Source organism: Pseudophryne corroboree, chromosome 3 (genome assembly GCF_028390025.1).
Source record: "Pseudophryne corroboree isolate aPseCor3 chromosome 3, aPseCor3.hap2, whole genome shotgun sequence".
In the NCBI taxonomy this organism is placed as follows: Eukaryota; Metazoa; Chordata; class Amphibia; order Anura; family Myobatrachidae; genus Pseudophryne; species Pseudophryne corroboree.
This window is the reverse complement of record NC_086446.1, coordinates 564911187-564935060: the sequence shown is the minus strand read 5'-3', so window position 1 is coordinate 564935060 and position 23874 is coordinate 564911187. Positions and strand designations below refer to the sequence as shown.

Genomic DNA, 23874 nt, shown 5'->3' with positions numbered 1-23874 from the left:
AGAAAGATTTATGACTACCTGGTGTGCACTGGCTCCTCCCACTATGACCCTCCTCCAAGCCTCAGTTAGGACACTGTGCCCGGACGAGCTGACATAATAAGGAAGGATTTTGAATCCCGGGTAAGACTCATACCAGCCACACCAATCACACCGTATAACTCGTGATACTATATCCAGTTTGACAGTATGAAAACAACTGAGCCTCTCAACAGATGGCTCAACAATAACCCTTTAGTTAGCAATAACTATTTACAAGTATTGCAGACAATCCGCACTTGGGATGGGCGCCCAGCATCCACTACGGACTACGAGAAATAGATTTACCGGTGAGTAAAATCTTATTTTCTCTAACGTCCTAGTGGATGCTGGGAACTCCGAAAGGACCATGGGGATTATACCAAAGCTCCCAAACGGGCGGGAGAGTGCGGATGACTCTGCAGCACCGAATGAGAGAACTCAAGGTCCTCCTCAGCCAGGGTATCAAATTTGTAGAATTTTGCAAACGTGTTTGCCCCTGACCAAGTAACAGCTCGGCAAAGTTGTAAAGCCGAGACCTCTCGGGCAGCCGCCCAAGATGAGCCCACCTTCCCTGTGGAATGGGCTTTCACTGATTTAGGATGCGGCAGTCCAGCCGCAGAATGCGCCTGCTGAATCGTGTCCCAGATCCAGCGAGCGATAGTCTGCTTAGAAGCAGGAGCACCCAGCCTGTTGGGTGCATACAGGATAAATAGCGAGTCAATTTTCTTGACTCTAGCCGTCCTGGAAACATAATTTTTCAAGGCCCTGACTACGTCCAGTAACTTGGAATCCTCCAAGTCCCTAGTAGCCGCAGGCACCACAATAGGTTGGTTCAAGTGAAAAACTGATACCACCTTAGGGAGAAACTGGGGACGAGTCCTCAATTCTGCCCTCTCCATATGGAAAATCAGATAAGGACTTTTATATGACAAAGCCGCCAATTCTGATACACGCCTGGCCGAAGCCAAGGTCAATAACATGACCACTTTCCGCGTGAGATATTTTAGATCCACGGTTTTTAGTGGTTCAAACCAATGTGATTTTAAGAAACTCAACACCACGTTGAGATCCCAAGGTGCCACTGGAGGCACAACCGGGGGCTGAATATGCAGCACTCCTTTTACAATGTCTGAACTTCAGGTACTGAAGTTAATTTCTGGAAGAAAATCGACAGAGCCGAGATCTGTATCTTAATGGAGCCTAATTTTAGGCCCATAGACACTCCTGCTTGTAGGAAATGCAGAAATCGACCTAGTTGAAAATCCTCTGTTGGGGCCTTTTGTGGCCTCACACCAAGCAACATATTTCCGCCATATGCGGTGATAATGTTTTGCAGTTACATCTTTCCTGGCTTGAATCAGCGTAGGAATGACTTCCTCCGGAATGCCCTTTTCCTTTAGGATCCGGCGTTCAACCGCCATGCCATCAAAACGTAGCCGCGGTAAGTCTTGGAACAGACAGGGCCCCTGCTGCAGCAGGTCCTGTCTGAGCGGCAGAGGCCATGGGTCCTCTGATATAATTTCTTGAAGTTCTGGGTACCAGGCTCTTCTTGGCCAATCCGGAACCACGAGTATCGTTCTTACTCCTCGCCTTCTTATTATTCTCAGTACCTTTGGTATGAGAGGAAGAGGAGGGAACACATAAACCGACTGGTACACCCACGGTGTCACTAGTGCGTCCACAGCTATCGCCTGAGGGTCCCTTGACCTGGCGCAATAATTTTTTAGCTTTTTGTTGAGGCGGGACGCCTTCATGTCCACCTGTGGCCTTTCCCAATGGTGTACAATCCTTTGGAAGACTTCTGGATGAAGTCCCCACTCTCTCGGGTGGAAGTCGTGTCTGCTGAGAAGATCTGCTTCCCAGTTGTCCACTCCGGGAATGAACACTGCTGACAGTGCTAACACATGATTTTCCGCCCATCGGAGAATCCTTGTGGCTTCTGCCATCGCCATCCTGCTTCTTGTGCCGCCCTGTTGGTTTACATGGGCGACTGCCGTGATGTTGTCTGATTGGATCAGGACCGGCCGGTTTTGAAGCAGAGGCCTTGCCTGACTCAGGGCATTGTAAATGGCCCTCAGTTCCAGAATATTTATGTAGGGAAGTCACCTGACTTGATCAAAGTCCCTGGAAGCTTCTTCCCTGTGTGACTGCCCCCCAGCCTCAAAGGCTGGCATCCATGGTCACTAGGACCTAGTCCTGTATGTCGAACCTGCGGCCCTCTTGAAGATGGGCACTCTGCAGCCACTACAGTAGAGCTACCCTGGTCCTTGGAGACAGGGTTATCAGCCGATGCATCTGAAGATGTGATCCGGACCACTTGTCTAACAGGTCCCCCTGAAAAGTTCTTGCATGGAACCTGCCGAATGGGATTGCTTCGTAGGAAGCTATCATTTTTCCCAGGACTCGCGTGCAATGATGCACCGATAACTGTTTTGGCTTCAGGAGGTCTCTGACTAGAGATGACAGCTCCTTGGCTTTCTCCTCCGGGAGAAACACTTATTTCTGGTCTGTGTCCAGAACCATCCCCAGGAACAGTAGACGTGTCGTAGGAAACAGCTGTGTCTTTGGACTGTTTAGAATCCAACCGTGCTGTTGTAGCACTTTCCAAGATAGTGCTACCCCGACTAGCAACTGCTCCTTGGACCTCTCCCTTATAAGGAGATTGTCCAAGTACGGGATCATTAAAAACTCCCCTTTTTCGAAGGAGTATCATCATTCCGGCCATTACCTTGGTAACACCCTCGGTGCCATGTACAGTCCAAACGGCAGAGTCTGGACTTGGTAATGGTAATCCTGTACCACAAATCTGAGGTACTCCTGGCGAGGATAGTAAATGGGGACATGCAGGTAAGCATCCTTGATGTCCCGGGAAACCATGTAATCCCCCTCGTCCAGGCTTGCAATAACCGCCCTGAGCGATTCCATCTTGAACTTGAATTTTTTTATGTATGTGTTCAAGGATTTTAATATAAAAAAGGGTCACACCGAACCATGCGGTTTCGGTACCCCAAACCGTGTGGAATAGTAACCCCGTCCTTGTTGAAGCAGGGGCACCTTAAGTATTACCTGATGGGAATACAGCTTATTAATTGCCTCTAGCACAGCCTCCCTGCCTGAGGGAGTTGTCGGCAAGGCATATTTGAGGAAACGGCGGGGGGAAGACATCTCGAATTCCAGCTTGTACCCCTGAGATACTACTTGAAGGAAACAGGGATCCACCTGTGAGCGAGCCCACTGATCGCTGAAATTTTTGAGACGGCCCCCCACCGTAACTGGCTACACCTGTGGAGCCCCCGCGTCATGTTGTGGACTCAGAGGAAGCGAGAGAAGAATTATGATTCTGGGAACAGGCTGACTGGTGCAGCTTTTTCCCTCTTCCCTTGTCTCTGTACAGAAAGGAAGCGCCTTTGACCCGCTTGCTTTTCTGAAGCCGAAAGGACTGTACCTGATAATACAGTGCTTTCTTAGTCTGTGAGGAAAACTGAGGTAAAAATATTTCTTCCCAGCTGTTGCTGCGGATACGAGGTCCCAGAGACCATCCCCAAATAATTCCTCACCCTTATAAGGCAGAATCTCTATGCGCCTTTAAAAGTCAGCATCACCTGTCCAGTGACAGGTCTCTAATACCCTCCTGACAGAATGGACATTACATTCATTTTGGATTCCAGCCGGCAAAATATCCCTCTGTGCATCCCTCATATATAAGACGACGTCTTTAATATGTTCTCATGTTAGCAAACTAGTATGTTTGACAGGGTCACCGACCACGCTGCAGCAGCACGCTCTGCAGGTTTCAGTCTAGTACCTGAGTGTGTAAAAACAGACTTCAGGATAGCCTCCTGCTTTTTATCAGCAGGTACCTTCAAAGTGGCCGTTCCTAAAACGGCAGTGCCACCTATTTTGACAACCGTGTGAGCGCCTTATCCACCCTAGGGGATATCTCCCAGCGTAACTTATCCTCTGGCGGGAAAAGGTACGCCATCAGTAACTTTTTAGAAATTACCAGTTTCTTATCAGGGGGAACCCACGCTTTTCACACACTTCATTCATTCATCTGATGGGGGAACAAAACACTGCCTGCTTTTTCTCCCCAAACATAAAAAAACATTTTTAGAGGTTAATGTCAGAAATGTGTAACACATTTTTTACTGCCGGGATCAAGTCACGGATGTTCCTAGTGGATTGTGTATATGTCTCAACCTTGTCGACACTGGAGTCAGACTCCGTGTCGACATCTGTGTCTGCCATCTGAATGAGCGGGCGTTTTTGAGCCCCTGATGGCCTTTGAGACGCCTGGGCAGGCGCGGGCTGAGAAGCCGGCTGTCCCACAGCTGTTACGTCATCCACCCTTTTATGTAAGGAGTTGACACTGTCGGTTAATACCTTTCACCTAACCATCCACTCTGGTGTCGGCCCCACAGGGGGCGACATCACATTTATCGGCATCTGCTCCGTCACTATATAAGCCTCCTCCTCAAACATGTCGACACAGTTGTACCGACACACCACACACACACAGGGAATGCTCTGACTGAGGACAGGACCCCACAAAGCCCTTTGGGGAGACAGAGAGAGAGTATGCCAGCACACACCAGAGCGCTATATAATGTGGGGATTAACACTATAACTGAGTGAATTTTCCCCCATAGCTGCTTGTATATACAATATTGCGCCTAAATTTAGTGCCCCCCCTCTCTTTTTAACCCTTTGAGCTTGAAAACTACAGGGGAGAGCCTGGGGAGCTTTCTTCCAGCTGCACTGTGAAGAGAAAATGGCGCCAGTGTGTCTGAGGGAGATAGCCCCGCCCCTTTTCCGCGGCCTATTCTCCCGCTTTTTTCTGGATTCTGGCAGGGGTATTTACCACATATATAGCCTCTGGGGCTATATATTGTGGTATTTTTGCCAGCCAAGGTGTTTTTATTGCTGCTCAGGGCGCCCCCCCCCAAGCGCCCTGCACCCTCAGTGACCGGAGTATGAAGTGTGTATGAGGAGCAATGGCGCACAGCTGCAGTGCTGTGCGCTACCTTGGTGAAGACTGATGTCTTCTGCCGCCGATTTTCCGGACCTCTTCTTGCTTCTGGCTCTGTAAGGGGGACGGCGGCGCGGCTCCGGGACCGAACACCAAGGACTGGGCCTGCGGTCGATCCCTCTGGAGCTAATGGTGTCCAGTAGCCTAAGAAGCCCAATCCGGCTGCAAGCAGGCGAGTTCGCTTCTTCTCCCCTTAGTCCCTCGCTGCAGTGAGCCTGTTGCCAGCAGGTCTCACTGAAAATAAAAAACCTAATTCTATACTTTCTTTCTAGAGGCTCAGGAGAGCCCCTAGTGTGCATCCAACCTCGGCCGGGCACAAGATCTAACTGAGGCTTGGAGGAGGGTCATAGTGGGAGGAGCCAGTGCACACCAGGTAGTCATAAATCTTTCTAGAGTGCCCAGCCTCCTTCGGAGCCCGCTATTCCCCATGGTCCTTTCGGAGTTCCCAGCATCCACTAGGACGTTAGAGAAAAAGAAAAAAAGGGTGCGCTTATCAATAGCAGCTGGTAGGGGGTGGTAAGTCCCCGGTGGGTATGGAAACAAGAAAACAGAAAATACCAGCACTGGTATTTTCTGTTTTCTGGATTCTTCGCACAAACCCATCGCTGAGCGGCGATCCGCTTTGTACCCGTGCAACACGCCTGCGCTTTGTGGTGCATACGCAATCGCATGCGCAGTTTTGACCTGATTGCAGGCTGTATGAAAACGAAGCATAGCGATCAGGTCTGAATTAGGCCCAAAGTACGTAAACAAATGGGCAAAAGAAGAAAACAAAGATTGCATTCCATTCCCAGGGAGTATCTTGAGTTGTGTTCTCATTACCGACTCAGAATCGGCCTTCTGTGGGTATGGTCTTTATGTGCCTCTTTTTGCACAGATATTGCAAATTGTCCACCTAACCTACAGTAGGTCTGTTGCGGAACCTGTGCTATGCAAAAAATGTAAAATAGGATTATAGTTATTAAAATAAGATTTTACTCACCGGTAAATCTATTTCTCGTAGTCCGTAGTGGATGCTGGGACTCCGTAAGGACCATGGGGAATAGCGGCTCCGCAGGAGACTGGGCACAACTAAAGAAAGCTTTAGGACTACCTGGTGTGCACTGGCTCCTCCCACTATGACCCTCCTCCAGACCTCAGTTAGGATACTGTGCCCGGAAGAGCTGACACAATAAGGAAGGATTTTGAATCCCGGGTAAGACTCATACCAGCCACACCAATCACACCGTATAACTCGTGATACTATACCCAGTTAACAGTATGAAATATAACTGAGCCTCTCAACAGATGGCTCAACAATAACCCTTTAGTTAGGCAATAACTATATACAAGTATTGCAGACAATCCGCACTTGGGATGGGCGCCCAGCATCCACTATGGACTACGAGAAATAGATTTACCGGTGAGTAAAATCTTATTTTCTCTGACGTCCTAAGTGGATGCTGGGACTCCGTAAGGACCATGGGGATTATACCAAAGCTCCCAAACGGGCGGGAGAGTGCGGATGACTCTGCAGCACCGAATGAGCAAACTCTAGGTCCTCCTCAGCCAGGGTATCAAACTTGTAGACTCTTGCAAAAGTGTTTGAACCCGACCAAGTAACAGCTCGGCAAATTTGTAAAGCCGAGACCCCTCGGGCAGCCGCCCAAGAAGAGCCCACTTTCCTCGTGGAATGGGCTTTTACAGATTTAGAGTGCGGCAGTCCAGCCGCAGAATGTGCAAGTTGAATCGTGCTACAGATCCAGCGAGCAATAGTCTGCTTAGAAGCAGGAGCACCCAGCTTGTTGGGTGCATACAGGATAAATAGCGAGTCAGTTTTCCTGACTCCAGCCGTCCTGGAAACATATATTTTTCAGGGCCCTGACTACGTCCAGTAACTTGGAATCCTCCAAGTCCCAAGTAGCCGCAGGCACCACAATAGGTTGGTTCACATGAAAAACTGATACCACCTTAGGAAGGAATTGGGAACGAGTCCTCAATTCCGCCCTATCCATATAAAAAAATTAGATAAGGGCTTTTGCATGATAAAGCCGCTAATTCTGATGCACGCCTGGCCGACGCCAAGGCCAACAGCATGACCACTTTCCATGTGAGGTATTTTAGCTCCATGGATTTAAGTGGCTCAACCCAATGCGACTTCAGGAAATCCAACACCACGTTGAGATCCCACGGTGCCACTGGAGGCACAAACGGGGGCTGACTATGCAGCACTCCCTTAACAAAAGTCTGAACTTCAGGCAGTGAAGTCAGTTCTATTTTGGAAGAAAATCGAAATCTGGACCTTAATGGAACCCAATTTTAGGCCCATAGTCACCCCTGACTGTAGGAAGTGCAGAAATCGACCTAGCTGAAATTCCTCCGTTGGGGCCTTCCTGGCCTCACAGCACGCAACATATTTCCGCCATATGCGGTGATAATGGTTTGCGTTCACTTCTTTCCTAGCTTTAATTAGCGTAGGGATATCTTCCTCCGGAAAGCCCTTTTCCTTCAGGATCCGGCGTTCAACCGCCATGCCGTCAAACGCAGCCGCGGTACGTCTTGGAACAGACAGGCCCCCTGCTGCAGCAGGTCCTGTCTGAGCGGCAGAGGCCATGGGTCCTCTGAGATCATTTCTTGGAGTTCTGGGTACCAAGCTCTTCTTGGCCAATCCGGAACAATGAGTATCGTTCTTACTCCTCTCCTTCTTATTATTTTCATTACCCTGGGTATGAGAGGCAGAGAAGGGAACACATACACCGACTGGTACACCCACGGTGTTACCAGAGCGTCCACAGCTATCGCCTGAGGGTCCCTTGACCTGGCGCAATATCTTTTTAGCTTTTTGCTGAGGCGGGACGCCATCATGTCCACCTGTGGCCTTTCCCAACGGTGTACAATCATTTGGAAGACTTCTGGATGAAGTCCCCACTCTCCCGGGTGGAGGTCGTGTCTGCTGAGAATGTCTGCTTCCCAGTTGTCCACTCCGGGAATAAACACTGCTGACAGTGCTAACACATGATTTTCCGCCCATCGGAGAATCCTTGTGGCTTCTGCCATCGCCATCCTGCTTCTTGTGCCGCCCTGTCGGTTTACATGAGCGACCGCCGTGATGTTGTCTGACTGGATCAGCACCGGTTGGTGTTGAAGCAGGGGTCTAGCCTGACTTAGGGCATTGTAAATGGCCCTTAGTTCCAGAATTTTTTTGTGTAGGGAAGTCTCCTGACTTGTCCATAGTCCTTGGAAGTTTCTTCCCTGTGTGACTGCCCCCCAGCCTCGAAGGCTGGCATCCGTGGTCACCAGGACCCAGTCCTGTATGCCGAATCTGCGGCCCTCTAGAAGATGAGCACTCTGCAGCCACCACAACAGCGACACCCTGGCCCTTGGAGACCGGGTTATCCGCCGATGCATCTGAAGATGCGACCCGGAACACTTGTCCAACAGATCCCACTGGAAGATCCTTGCATGGGACCTGGCGAATGGAATTTCTTCGTAAGAAGCTACCATCTTTCCCAGGACTCGCGTGCATTGATGCACCGACACCTGTATTTGTATTAGGAGGTCTCTGTCTAGAGACGACAACTCCTTGGACTTCTCCTCCGGGAGAAACCCTTTTTTCCTGTTCTGTGTCCAGAACCATACCCAGGAACAGTAGACGCGTCGTAGGAACCAGCTGCGACTTTGGAATATTCAGAATCCAGCCGTGCTGTTGTAGCACTTCCCGAGATAGTGCTACTCCGACGAACAACTGCTCCCTGGACCTCGCCTTTATAAGGAGATCGTCCAAGTACGGGATAATTATTTCGGCCATTACCTTGGTAAATACCCTCGGTGCCGGAGACAGACCAACGGCAACGTCTGGAATTGGTAATGACAATCCTGTACCACAATTTTGAGGTACTCCTGGTGAGGAGGGTAAATAGGGACATACAGGTAAGCATCCTTGATGTCCAGTGATACCATGAAATTCTCCAGGCTTGCAATAATCGCCCTGAGCGATTCCATTTTGAACTTGAACCTTCGTATATAAGTGTTCAAGGATTTCAATTTTAGAATGGGTCTCACCGAACCGTCTGGTTTCGGTACCACAAAATTTTGGAATAGTAACCCCGGCCTTGTTGAAGGAGGGGTACCTTGATTTCACCTGCTGGAAGTACAGCTTGTGAATTTCCGCCAGTACTACCTCCCTTTCTCCGAGGGCAGCAGGCAAGGCTGATGTGAGGTAACGGCGAGGGGGAGTCGCCTCGAACTCCAGCTTGTATCCCTGTGATACTACTTGCAGAACCTAGGGATCACACAGACAAAAGGGGGGTGCAGATGCACTAAGCGATCATTACAGTATAATTTGGTATATCATAAGAGGTTGTTAGTATATCGTTGGCCATTGATATTGGCCTACCCACCAATCGTCCAGGTCACCTCTTGTCGGGCAGGTTCCTAACACTATGGGGCCAACATCCGGAACGCAGGAAACCCCCAAACATGATCCAGCAAAGGACCCCCCCAGGGCATCACACTAAAAAATAGTGATAATAAAGGGATATAAAGTGTGAGTATATGGAGGTCCCTACTATGAGTTTAAAGGTAGAGAGTATGTGAAAAAAAAATGTGCATACATAAATAATAGACAAACAGGATATAAAAAGTGACTGTGTATTTAAATGGTGATGCCCTGAGACAGTCCAGCCAGAACAGGCACGGGGGACCCTACGTCCAAACGCCGACCCCAAGTGACTGACACTATGTATAAATAAATAGGACTTACTTAAAATTATGCCTGTGTCACTGTGCAGTCCTTGTTGGTTTCCCTGCTTAAAAACATAGAGGGTGGTGGGGGAGGGGTGCCAATCTAGATTTGAGGCATTCTCAAACCTCAGGTGTGTATTTCTACACATATACATAGTAGGGGAAATGGTTCTAAATTGCACACCCTCCAGTAATGAAAGGTGCTATGCTGCTGAGAATAAAGTAGTACACACAGACAAAAGGGGGTGCAGATGCACTAAGCGATCATTACAGTATAATTTGGTATATCATAAGAGGTTGTTAGTATATCGTTGGCCAATGATATTGGCCTACCCACCAATCGTCCAGGTCACCTCTTGTCGGGCAGGTTCCTAACACTATGGGGCCAACATCAGGAACGCAGGAAACCCCCAAACATGATCCAGCAAAGGACCCCCCCAGGGCATCACACTAAAAAATAGTGATAATAAAGGGATATAAAGTGTGAGTATATGGAGGTCCCTACTATGAGTTTAAAGGTAGAGAGTATGTGAAAAAAAAATGTGCATACATAAATAATAGACAAACAGGATATAAAAAGTGACTGTGTATTTAAATGGTGATGCCCTGAGACAGTCCAGCCAGAACAGGCACGGGGGACCCTACGTCCAAACGCCGACCCCAAGTTGTGGGCAAGCCCACTGGTCCCTGAAGTTCCCGAGACGCGCCCCCACCGCACCTGTCTCCACCTGTGGAGCCCCAGCATCATGCAGTGGACTCAGAGGAAGCGGGGGAAGATTTTTGATCCTTAGAACTGGCTGTCTGGTGCAGCTTTTTCCTTCTTCCCTTGTCTCTGTGCAGAAAGGAAGCGCCTTTGACCCGCTTGCTTTTCTGAAGCCGAAAGGACTGTACCTGAAAATACGGTGCTTTCTTAGGCTGTGAGGAAACCTGAGGTAAAAATTTTTCTGCCCAGCTGTTGCTGTGGATACGAGGTCCCAGAGACCATCCCCAAACAATTCCTCACCCTTATAAGGCAGAATCTCCAAGTGCCTTTTAAAGTCAGCATCACCTGTCCACTGCCGGATCTCTAATACCCTCCTGGCAGAATGGACATTGCATTAATTCTGGATGCCAGCCGGCAAATATCCCTCTGTGCATCCGTCATATATAAGACGTCTTTAATATGCTCTATGTTAGCAAAATATTATCCCTGTCTAGGGTATTAATATTATCTGACAGGGTATCAGACCACGCTGCAGCAGCACTATTCATGCTGAGGCAATTGCAGGTCTCAGTATAGTACCTGAGTGTGTATATACAGACTTCAGGATAGCCTCCTGCTTTTTATCAGCAGGCTCCTTCAAAGTGGCCGTATCCTAAGACGGCAGTGCCACCTTTTTTGACAAACGTGTGAGCGCCTTATCCACCCTAGGGGATATCTCCCAACGTGACCTATCCTCTGGCGGGAAAGGGTACGCCAGCAGTAACTTTTTAAAAATTACCAGTTTCTTATCGGGGGAACCCACGCTTCTTTACACACTTCATTCACTCATCTGATGGGGGACCAAAACACTGGCTGCTTTTTCTCCCCAAACATAAAACCCCTTTTATGTGGTACTTGGGTTCATGTCAGAAATGTGTAACACATTTTTCATTGCCGAGATCATGCAACGGATGTTCCTAGTGGATTGTGTATATGTCTCAACCTCGTTGACACTGGAGTCAGACTCCGTGTCGACATCTGTGTCTGCCATCTGAGGTAACGGGCGTTTTTTGAGCCCCTGATGGCCTTTGAGACGCCTGGGCAGGCGCGGGCTGAGAAGCCGGCTGTCCCACAGCTGTTACGTCATCCAGCCTTTTATGTAAGGAGTTGACATTGTCGGTTAATACCTTCCACCTATCCATCCACTCTGGTGTCGGCCCCACAGGGGGCGACATCCCATTTATCGGCCTCTGCTCCGCCTCCACGTAACCTTCCTCATCCAACATGTCGACACAGCCGTACCGACACACCGCACACACACAGGGAATGCTCTGACTGAGGACAGGACCCCACAAAGTCCTTTGGGGAGACAGAGAGAGAGTATGCCAGCACACACCAGAGCGCTATATAATGCAGGGATTAACACTATAACTGAGTGATTTTTCCCCCAATAGCTGCTTGTATACACATATTGCACCTAAATTTAGTGCCCCCCACCCCCTCTCTTTTTAACCCTTTGAGCCTGAAAACTACAGGGGAGAGCCTGGGGAGCTGTCTTCCAGCTGCACTGTGAAGAAAAAATAGCGCCAGTGTGCTGAGGGAGATAGCCCCGCCCCTTTTTCGGTGGACTTTTCTCCCGCTTTTTTCATGGATTCTGGCAGGGGTAATTTATCACATATATAGCCCTGGGACTATATATTGTGATGATTTGCCAGCCAAGGTGTTTATATTGCTGCTCAGGGCGCCCCCCCCCCCAGCGCCCTGCACCCATCAGTGACCGGAGTGTGAGGTGTGCATGAGGAGCAATGGCGCACAGCTGCAGTGCTGTGCGCTACCTTGTTGAAGACCGAGGTCTTCTGCCGCCGATTTTCCGGACCACTTCTTGCTTCTGGCTCTGTAAGGGGGACGGCGGCGCGGCTCCGTCACCGAACGATCGAGGTCGGGTCCTGTGTTCGATCCCTCTGGAGCTAATGGTGTCCAGTAGCCCAAGAAGCCCAAACTATCTCCAGTCAGGTAGGTTCGCTTCTTCTCCCCTTAGTCCCTCGCTGCAGTGAGTCTGTTGCCAGCAGATCTCACTGTAAAATAAAAAACCTAAAATATACTTTCTTTCTAGGAGCTCAGGAGAGCCCCTAGTGTGCATCCAGCTCAGCCGGGCACAAGATTCTAACTGAGGTCTGGAGGAGGGTCATAGTGGGAGGAGCCAGTGCACACCAGGTAGTCCTAAAGCTTTCTTTAGTTGTGCCCAGTCTCCTGCGGAGCCGCTATTCCCCATGGTCCTTACGGAGTCCCAGCATCCACTTAGGACGTCAGAGAAAAGGTATATTTACTAAAGTGCAGGTTTTTAGAAGTGGAGATGTTGTCCTTAGCAACCAATCAGATTCCACTTATCATTATCTAGCACCTTCTAGAAGATAATACCTAGAATATGATTGTTTGCTATGGGGAAAAACCCGCACTTTAGCAAATATACACCTAATGTAATTTTTTAATGTGCACAACTGTGATCTAAATGTTATTAATAGATGTACCTATCAATATTTACCAATGCATATTTAGGCACTGTGAGACAATATATATGGCTTTACAGTATCTCATAAATAATATCAGCAAACTCACATCTGAGAAGTTAATAAAATGTATATCCCAATGTAGTATATGGGTTCACTGTCTGTTTTACTATCTGCTCCACCAGGAACCAGGGATGACCACAGAGGAGACACGCAAAAATGGTTTAATACTGTTGGTTGCACTTTCATCAGATGGTTTTGCTCAAGGAGACCTATACTGGGATGATGGAGACAGTTTAGACACATATGAGAAAGGAGATTACAGTTTGATTCAGTTTGTGGCTAAAAACGTAAGTTATATATTGAGGCCATAATGCTTATGGTTTGAGTGATTTCTAAAGGTGGGTACACACTGGCCGATATATCGGCTGTTCTCTTGAACAGCCGATATATCGCGGGTCCGTCGGCCAGTGTGTACGGTGATACGTCTGTGAACTCCATCGTTCACAGACATATTGCGTCGGCCCCACTGCACAGCCGACGGCCAATATATCTACCGATCAATTGATCGGCAGATATATCTACCAGTGTGTATTTATAAAGTGAATGAGAGTGCGCTTGTCAACAGCTGCTGGTATAGGGGGTGGTAAGTCCCCAAGGTGAATACAAATGGTAGGAAAGATAGTCACCAGCGCTAGTTGTAAATTATAATTACAACTGAGAATCTATCAAAACGAATAAATAAATAAAAATCTAGGACGGTAGGTTAAAAATTGAGAGAATAAAGTATTACATTTAATATAGATATTCACTTTAACATAACAGATGTCATTGGGACACAATTATTTAAAAACAAGCATACATGAATCGTGACACGTTTGTATATCCCTGCAATGGATAATTGCCGTATGGGTACAGCTGAATGAAAAGTCAAAACTGTGGGGATTTTCAGTAGGTGTCCATCACACTTGAGTGCGACGGACACATACTGAAAATCCCCACAGTTTTGACTTTTTATTCAGCTCTACCCATACGGCAATTATTGGACAATAATTCCCTTGGACCTTACCACTTGCGGAGGAATTGGAGTTACCCCTACCTGCCAAAGACGCTTGCACCCATGTGCTTAACTGGGGACTAATACAATCTCCACTGCTTCATTATCATTTCCTCCAACCATTCATCGTGGCCTTATACTCAGATGGAGTCCTAGCCGGGGTATGATATAACTTTCCATTGTAGGGATATACAAACATGTCACGATTCATGTATACTTGGTTTTTAAATAATTGTGTCCCAATGACATCTGTTATGTTAAAGTAAATATATATATTAAATGTAATACTTTATTCTATCAATTTTTAACCTACTGTCCTAGATTTTTATTTATTTATTCGTTTTGATTCTCAGTTGTAATTATAATTTACAACTAGCGCTGGTGACTATCTTTCCTACCATCTACCAGTGTGTACCCACCTTAAGTAGTAGCCATTGCTTGTGTACATTGCAACATTACTGTATTTCATGTTTTCTTTGAAACCACAGAATGTTATTCTCAATGAGGTCAAACAGGACAAAAGTGAAGTGGGAAAACTGAAGCTGAATGTGGTACAAGTGTTTGGGGTACCCAATAATCCAAAGGAAGTGCAAATTAATGGTGTGGCCACTAAAGCTTTCACATACAATGGAACCACGAAGGTATTGCATTTAATTCTTGCTCTATATATTTCTGTGGTATTAAATAGTCTTTATATGTAAGACACTCACATGCAGCAGTAGGTTATAATAGTGTCAGCAAATGTGTTTGCTAATGGGCAAAACCTTGTGCACTGCAGGGGGGGAGGGGCAGATATAACGTACAGAGAGACTACAGTAGGGGGGTGGTCTTCTGTTTGCCGGCGGTCGGGCTCCCGGCGCTCAGTATACCGGCGCCGGGAGCCCGACAGCCGGCATACCGACAATTATTTTCCCTCGTGGGGGTCCACGACCCCCATAGAGGGAGAATAAAATAGTGTGGCGCGCGTAGCGCGCCACCGTGCCCGTAGCGTGGCGAGCGCAGCGAGCCCGCAAGGGGCTCATTTGCGCTCGCCAAGCTGTCGGTAAGCCGGCGGTCGGGCTCCCGGCGCCGGGATGCTGGTCGCCGGGAGCCCGACCGCCGGCCAGCCGTAGTGAACCCCAGTAGGGTCACATATTTTAAGCAAGCAAAGAGAGAAAGTCTGGGCGCACAAAAAGAGTAATTTTAGTAAAACCTAACTTTTAATGACCTTATTAGTAAAATCTTGTGACTTTTTTAGTCAGAGTTGAATTTTGGTACAACAATGAAAATTAGAGGTTAAAATCACACTAACAAAGACATACAAATATGTGTTGTTGAAAATAAAGAGTGTAATGAAGATTAAAAAGGAGAGAGCAGTGTCCACCTGTTTTTGTCCTGTTTGATTTGTCGCACAACCAGATTGTTCTATATTACTGATGGGATTGAGTTAAAGTAAATGTGTATATATACCATTTATACTGTACTTCTCAAATCAACATTTGTTATGTGTCCGGTAAGTATTGGTAAATATAAGCTTCTGGATTGTCAGTCACTCACAGATGATATTATCATTCAGTGTCAATAAATTTCAAGCTATATTGCTCCATGTAGACGCATGAATGGTGTTCCAGTATTATTTCTGAATAATCTGTTAGAGGAAAAAGTGATAATAATACCAGTATGTATTGTAAATGGTAGGTGTGATTGTAGTACACTATGAGCCTAATTCAGACCTGATCGCTAGGGTGCGTTTTTTTGCATCCCTGCGATCAGGTAGTCGCATCCTACAGGGGGAGAGGGAAATCGTTGTGCAGGGGTGTGATCGCATGTGCAGGAGAGCTGCACAAACAGAAGTTTGTGTAGTCTCTGCACAGACCAGGACTTACTCTTCCAGTGCGATGATCGGGGGCCGAAGCTGACGTCAGAAACCCTCCCTTCAAACGCCTGGTCCCTCCTGCGTTTCTCCGGACACTCCTTAAAAATGGTTAGTTGCCACCCACAAATGGCCCCTTCCTGTCAGTCACCTTGCGATCGCCCGTGCGATCGCTTTTCTTGCACTATCCCGTCGCTGCCCGGTGATCCCCATCGCTGCGGACCGACACACCTGCGCATTGCGGTGCATACACATGTGCAGTTCAGACCTGATCGCAGGCTATATGAAAACGCAGCGATCAGCTCTGAATTAGGCCCTATGGGATAAATTCAATTGAAGTCGGATCCATTCTGACATGCATTTGTGGGAATGGATCCGACAACCCCTATTCAAATCTCATCTCAATTCGACTTTTTCAAGTCGAATTGAGATGAGTGACCCAGAGGAGGAGTGGGTGGGTGGGGGGGGGGAGCCACGGGGGGACCAGCGGGGACAGCCGCCAGCAGAAAGGAGATCATGCCGACGACGGGATCCCGAGCAATCAAAAGCCTACTGTCGGCATGCCGACTAACAGGGACTATTCCCACTCGTGGGTGTCCACGACACCCATAGAGTGGGAATAGAACTTGTGGCGAGTGCAGCGAGCCCGCAAGGGGCTTTGTTGCGCTTACCCCCCTCCCTTCCTGCTAGCATTCTGTGGCTGGGATCCCGGGTGTTGGTATGCTGACTGTCGGGATCCCCACTTTCGGTCACCCAGCCCCAACCCCTTTATTGCCAAGGACAAAGTATACATTAATATAAAATTAAGGGTCATTCCACATCAAATCCCCCCCAAAAAAATGAAATATCCACCAGCCATCTCAGATTTTTACGATTTTTTTTTTTTTTTACAAGAGAGGATGTCAAAACAACTATTTCTGCCAAATATCTCGATTGTCTGACTATTCATTTATTAAATACTGATTTTTCAATTTATTCAATTATTTACTAATCGCGGCTTCTTTATCCAGTTTATTTGAAGTATCACAGGTGTTTATTAAGGAATCACTATGAAATGTGGCCTCCTAAGGTAACTCTTCCTCCGGAATCCAAAAATCCAAACAAAAATTACTGTATCTGCTTTATGTTTTGAGTTATGGCACGTTTTTCGAAAATACTTAAAAATGCTAAGTTCAATCAACATTAGGTATCCACATTTTTTTTTCTGCTTAACAAAGGTATATATTATTACCACGCACAAAAATCATCATGGTACTCTGTTTCATAGTGGAGAAAATAAATCATGACATTCAATTACTGTTGTACCGCATACATAATTAACACAAGAAATCATGAAATTTTAAAACTTAAACATAACTTGAGTTCCTAACTTATTTAATGTTACAGAACACATAGTAAAACAATCAACAAAACTTAAAGAAACCCATGCCATACTGGCAGAACCTGAATAATATAGAGGGAAAGCCCTTTCCTGTACAAATAGTTCATTAAGTACAGCAGTTTTACGAAGATGATGAACATTCTCGGATGTGCCCTGGAAAGAAAGTCTGTTTCTATAAAAGTTCCAGGAGGACAAAGGATTCACACACAGAAATGGCTACTCCTAGTAAACTTGAAAATGCTTTATATACAGTTTTCCAGACATTCAAGTTGGACTGTCTAAGGTTTGTTCCTGACGACCTACACGGTATGCTTGTTAGCGTTGCTACAAGAAGTATGCATTCTGTGTGTGTTTGCAAAACTCATCAAAACATAAAAAATTATTGGTTGCTGCTCTACCACTAAAGATGGACTACAAAGACCTATCTGAAATCCTTGTTTTGTTCTTCAGTCTCAACAACTTGTATACTTCATCGATGTGATATAAATGCTCAGCTCTGGAAGCACTTCAGAAAATAGTTGAAAAACTTTTTCATGATAGTGACATGGATGATGAGGACACAATTGTTTATAAGCAGTGGGTCCGCAGTAAATTAGTTACAATCACTAGTACAGTGGAACAATTCTGTGAAGTTATTTGTAGTGCTGTTAATGATGCAACAGCCCATCTGTATACAGCAAAGTTGCAGGCTGAATACCTACGCCAGTTGTGGGAAACCATTCGACCGGAAACAGAAGCTATGTGTTTCTAGATTTTGAAGAAAATTATTAATTTGTGTGTCGGGATGCAATTCAAGGATTCCACTGGGACACTTCACAAGCTATACTTCACCCATTTGCTGTATACAGTTAGAGCCACACTCATCTATGCTGTGATGCGTGCGCATGGCATACGCATCACGGCATAGTGCGAATGCGCTGAGTTGTGACTGATTGCAGCTGGCATTCGCTCCATAGGCTTCTGTTGTCGTGCATTTGTAGGTACACCTGCCGCAAGGCTACTATTAGCGTGGCTACATCTGGGTTTTTTTAGGCACGATGATTGTGTGACACTTTACACTGTGTGAGTATGTGTGTTTATAAGTGATACCTGTGACCATATAGCCATAACGTAGTTTTGAAACACTTAGCGGAACTATTACTAAAATTGGAGTATGTTCACTACTTTAGTGATGGTGCTAGAAAACGTCTAGCTCCCCTTCACCAGTCTGCAAGCGATGGAAACTCATCACATCTTGACACCTTTGGACCTGTATAGCTGGGCTGAAAAGATACATGGCATAAAGTTCTTCTACATGTCACAAAATAAAATACAAGACTGCAAAACCAAGCTGCATAGCCATGTAGAAACAGCAAAGTCTGTGGTAGGAGCACTTGCTCATCACCAATAACAGCCTGTTATGATGAACTACACATATTCCAATTGTCATCAGACGACATGAAGACAGCAGGAACCACAGAATGGGGGGGGGGGGTATCGAATTACAGGTAAAAATACATCGGGCAATTTTTCCCGATGTTTCACCCATATTTTTTTTACAGGCTATCCAATTTGGGCCCTCATTCTGAGTTGATCGCTCGCTCACTGCTTTTAGCAGCAGTGCAAATGCTTGGCCGCCGCCCTCTGGGAGTGTATCTTAGCTTAGCAGAAGTGCGACACAAAGGTTAGCTGAACTGCTCGTAAAAATTTTCATGCAGTTTCTGAGCAGCTCCAAACCTACTCCTACCTTGCGATCACTTCACTCAGTTTAGTTCCTGCTTTGACATCACAAACACGCCCTGCGTTCGGCCAGCCACTCCCCCATTTCCCCAGGCACGCCTGCGTTTTTACCTGTCACACCTGCGTTTTTTTAGCACACTCCCTGAAAACGACCAGTTACCACCCAGAACCACCCACTTCCTGTCAATCACTCACTGATCAACAGTGAGACAGAAAAGCGTTGCTAGACCTTGTGTAAAACTGCATAGTTTTGTGTGAAAGTACTTTGCGCGTGCGTACTGCGGACCGTACGCATGCGCAGAAATGCCGCTTTCTCACCTAATCACCGCGCTGTGACCGAAAGCAGCTAGCGATCAACTCGGAATGAGGGCCATAGTCGCCGTAAAAAAATACATTATCTACCAAAAACACACAGGTTCAGTGAAACCTGTGTGTTTTTGGTAGAAAAAGCCACGTTTCCGTGGATTTGGTTTTGCCTGCCTAAGGCAGGTGAAACAAAATCCATGATAAGCCAGCGCGAGCCGCGACTTTATGGGGTTAATTGGAAAGCCCCCGGCGGGACAATTAGCCGCGTTAATTTACAGTGCCTAATTGCATAACCCCTTTAGTGTCACTGTGACCACAGTCATAAAACATGTAGACAAAAGTGATCTGCAACATGGAACTTAAGGGGGGTACACACGGAGAGATCCGTGCTGAAATTCTAAGCAATCTGACTAGATTTCTTAGACAGATCTCTCTCTGTGTGTAGGGTGCCGGCGACAGCGATGCTTGGCCCCGTGCGTCACTATTGCAGGCTCTATATTTGGCATGCATGCATGCCAAATCTAGTGAGATCGCTCATTTTCACCGCTGGGTGAAATGAGAGGACCCCCATCCTGGATGGTGGCTTGGCGTTGTCCTGGATGGTGGCTTGACACTTAAACATCAGATATCAGCCACAATCAAATCCTCATTCTTTCACCTGAGGAACATAGCCAGAATCAAGCACTTAATTCCCTCAGATGATATGCCAAAAGTCATACATGCATTTGTATCATCTCGTTTAGACTACTGTAATGCCCTCTACCTTGGTCTACCAGCAAAAGAATTGCAGCGCTTACAGCTGGTGCAAAATACAGCTGCCAGGCTATTAACCAACCAGCCCCGTTCTAGCCACATAACACCCATCCTCTACTCCCTTCACTGGCTGCCTGTACGATGGCGAATCATCTTCAAGATTGGCTTACTGAGTTTCAAAGCATTACATGACCAAGGCCCAAGGTACCTGAAACAGCTTCTGACCCCATACTGCCCCACTCGATTACTGCGATCTGTAGATGAAGGACTTTTAGCAGTACCTAGAATCTACCGTAATTCATCTGGGGGTCGAGCTTTTAGTCATGCGGCTCCGACTCTATGGAACTCACTTCCCCGCACAGTGCGAGAGGCCCCAACTATAGAATTCTTCAAAAGTAGACTCAAGACTTTTCTGTTTACTCAAGCATTTCCATAATGTCCCTTTTAGTATCTTCATGCTTCTGTATTTTATGAAAATGTACTTCATTATTTTCTGTACTATATTATGCTATGTATCTGTTAAGCGCCTTGGGTCCTATTGGAGAAAGAGCGCTATATAAATAAAATTATTATTATTATTATTATTATTATTATCCACCCCCGTCACTTAGCACACATCTCCCCCATGTGTACTCCCCTATACATAGCAGCAGTGTACAATAACATCTGGTACTTTCGGTGTATTATTCAATGTAATGAAGAGGAACAAGATGTGCTGGTACACTTCATGAAACAAAACCAATCAACAAATGTGTTGTCCTGGCCTTCAGTGTTTTGTTCCTTTTATTCACTTCCCCTTTGTAATGGAAGTGCCCACTATCCAGGGAAGGACTGAAAGGCACTGTGTGCTGACACTTTAAGGAAAATTACAGACCGTTACAACAGGTTCCAAACAAGGGAAAGATAATGTTATTGTTGACTCAACTGAAGTTATGGTGTCAAGTTATGTTTAAGTTTTTACATTTTATGGTTTCTTGTGTTAATTATGTACTGCGGTACAACAGTAATTGAACGTCAACGTCATGATTTTTTTTCTCCACTATGAAACAGAGTACCTTGCTGATTTTTTGTGTGGTAGTAATGTATACCTTTGTTAAGCACCTAAAAAAATGGGGATATCTAATGTTGAATGAAACTAGTGTTTTTAAGTATTTTCAAAAAACATGCGTTTTTGCTGTAACTCGAAACATAAGGCAGATAAAGTGATTTGGTTTGGATTTTTGAATTCAGGAGGAAGAGTTACCTTAGAGGTGCAAATTTCTGCAGCAGGTTACATTGGTTTCCACAGGGAAACATTGGGTGTGTAGAGTGGATCTTGATCCAGAGGCACCAACAGGCTAAAGCTTTAGGTTGTCCCAAGATGCATTGGGGCATCCTCATTAACCCCTCCTGCAGGCACTGTGAGATCAGTTTCAGTTGGTGTCTGCAGCAGCAGGTCACTTAACAGGTGGGCTGCACTGGGCAGCCCTGAAAAAGCTTGTTCTGACAGAAAATTTATTCAAAACTGGGCTGTCAGCGCTGTATGTCATGGTGACACTTCAGCGCTGCAGCTCCATCACCTCCCAAGTGGTGTTGCATACTCCCGTGGCCTGTTCCCGGGTACTTGCTGCGTAGACGCTCCGGCTTTAGGCACACGGTCGCAGTCGCTCTCCTGGTTCGCGTGGCTGCTACAGGGGGGAGGTAAGAGGGTCCCCCAGGTGGGACCCTCCATTAAATCGCGTTCCGTCTGCGACCTAGGGAGATGGGTCACGGCACTGGCGTGGACATTTTCACCGAGCAGGGACCCCCTAGACCACCAGGGCAAAAGAGCACAGGTCAGGTGTACTAACGACCCATTTAATAAGGCTCGCTAGTACCTGGGGTGGAAGTCCAGCATAGGGGAGCTGTAGCCTCTCCCCGTCCCAGGGCGACATCTACTGTAGATTTTCCCACCCTGGAGCTTACTCACACTCTCCCTCACTTCCTTGACTGAGACGCTGGGCGCCATCTTATAATTAAAGTTGCGGCTAGTCTCTGGGACTGCAGGGCAAGGTCTCCCTTGTAAAGCCGCCTGTATACAACGCTGTGACTTTACAAACACTTGAGTATTCTACATGTGTTTATACAGACAGCGTTAGTTAAGTAAAAATGTGTACCTATTACAGGATATATTGTACGAGTATTCTGATATATACCTCCGGTATAGGACCGTGCTGTGTTTTTATATATATATTCAGAGTGAGGACTGTGCAGAGGACACAAGCTCCAGTATTGCAGCTAATAAAAAAATAAAGGCTGTTCACACCAAGTCCGAATGGTTCTGTACGTTAGCTACAAGAGATCTGGAATTATTCTACACTGGTTCATACTAATTATAGGATTTTAATACTGGGATAAGCTATATGGGTTTGTCCCATTTATTTTCACAATTAAGACATCTCTCTTACATATAAAAAAACACCCCTGAGGAAGTCTGTTAGACGAAACACGTTGGGTGATTTAACTTTTGTGGGTTAGACGGGCTGTCATAGGAGCTCCTCCCCGGCTGGGGTAGACAGCAGTGCCATTAAGACCTTATCCCATGAATGTTAATATTGATGTAAGAGTCATTCATTTTAAAAAGAAGAAAAGATTTTATTAATAATACATTTCATGGAAGTTTTAATTAATGAGTGATGCTGTTATCTGGGTGAATCTGGTGAGAGGGTATTTTGCAGAATTATCCATCTTCTCGTGATCAAATCCCAAATTGAAGGACTATCCTAAAGAGAAAAAAGTTAAAGAGACACTACTACCTGTTGTGAGCGCTCTCCATACAACCACCTACATTGTTAACCGTCTGGTTCTCGACTGGCAGGAGGACCTATTTGGAGAATAGCAGCTGACCTTCCCCAAGGACATTTTGGGTCTAAGGCCAATTATTATAGAGCAATTTGGTTATATATATAATTCTTTGTTGATATATATATATATATACATACACACACACATACTAGTCCAGTGCAGTTTTATTGTTATAATAATTATCTGCATTGCCTGTGACTGTGTGTGCCTGTATCTGCTGTGTGGTTTCACTTTCAGTGTTGCCAGATATATCTATCACTATATTCTATACCCTAAGGGACTAGGTGCGTCAGGGTCTTATATATAGTGCTTCACAGTATTTACCTATTACATGTATTCAATTGGGTACTCAGTCACATAATACCAGATTTATTCGCTGGTGTTGTGTACTGTGTCTACAGTCACCAACGGATTTATTTGCAGGTATTGTACTCTGGCTTAATTGTACTAATTCGCTCTGTTGTTGCATTTGTGTACAATGACTAAAAAGAATGGCAGTAAGTCTGTTGACACTCCTGCATCATGCAGAGCATGCGCCAAAGATTTTCCAGAGGGGGAAGCTATGTATGATTGTCTGTGTGCTGTGTGTCATACATCTCCCAGTCAGTCCGCAGCTCCTGTAACCAATCAGGAGCCACCCTGGGCTGCATTCACAAACCTACTGGGTACTCTGGTGGAATGCTTTACACACCCTATGGGACCACCTGTGCCATTACAGCCACAAATTGTCCCTATGGTTAATCAGCCTCGGGCAGAAAATTTGTCTAACCAGTTGCAGCAATTAAATTATGCCTTGGTCAGACAAAAATCTACTCCAGGTCACTAGTGTCTCTGGGTCATATAAGCGGGCTGCTTCCTCCTCACAATCCATGAATCTCTCAGATGTTTCATCTGAAGAGGAGGGGGAGCATACTGTCCTGTCAGACACTGAATCAGGTGTTTCTGACAAGGATTCTCCATTGCAAATTGATGTCCCTGCCCTTGTGGTTGCTATTAAGCAAATCCTACAAATCACTGATGATGAG

At 46.3% G+C, this 23874-nt stretch overlaps 1 protein-coding gene across 1 annotated transcript in view; it reads left to right on the top strand.

Moving 5' to 3' along the window:
• The window catches only part of LOC135057340 (lysosomal alpha-glucosidase-like), a 138637-nt gene that overhangs the window by 93860 nt on the left and 20903 nt on the right, over window positions 1-23874 (top strand). Inside the window, exons 17-18 of the mRNA XM_063963230.1 lie at window positions 13144-13308; window positions 14504-14656. Coding sequence (XP_063819300.1) covers window positions 13144-13308; window positions 14504-14656 — 318 coding nt within the window. The remainder of the gene's footprint in view (window positions 1-13143; window positions 13309-14503; window positions 14657-23874) is intronic.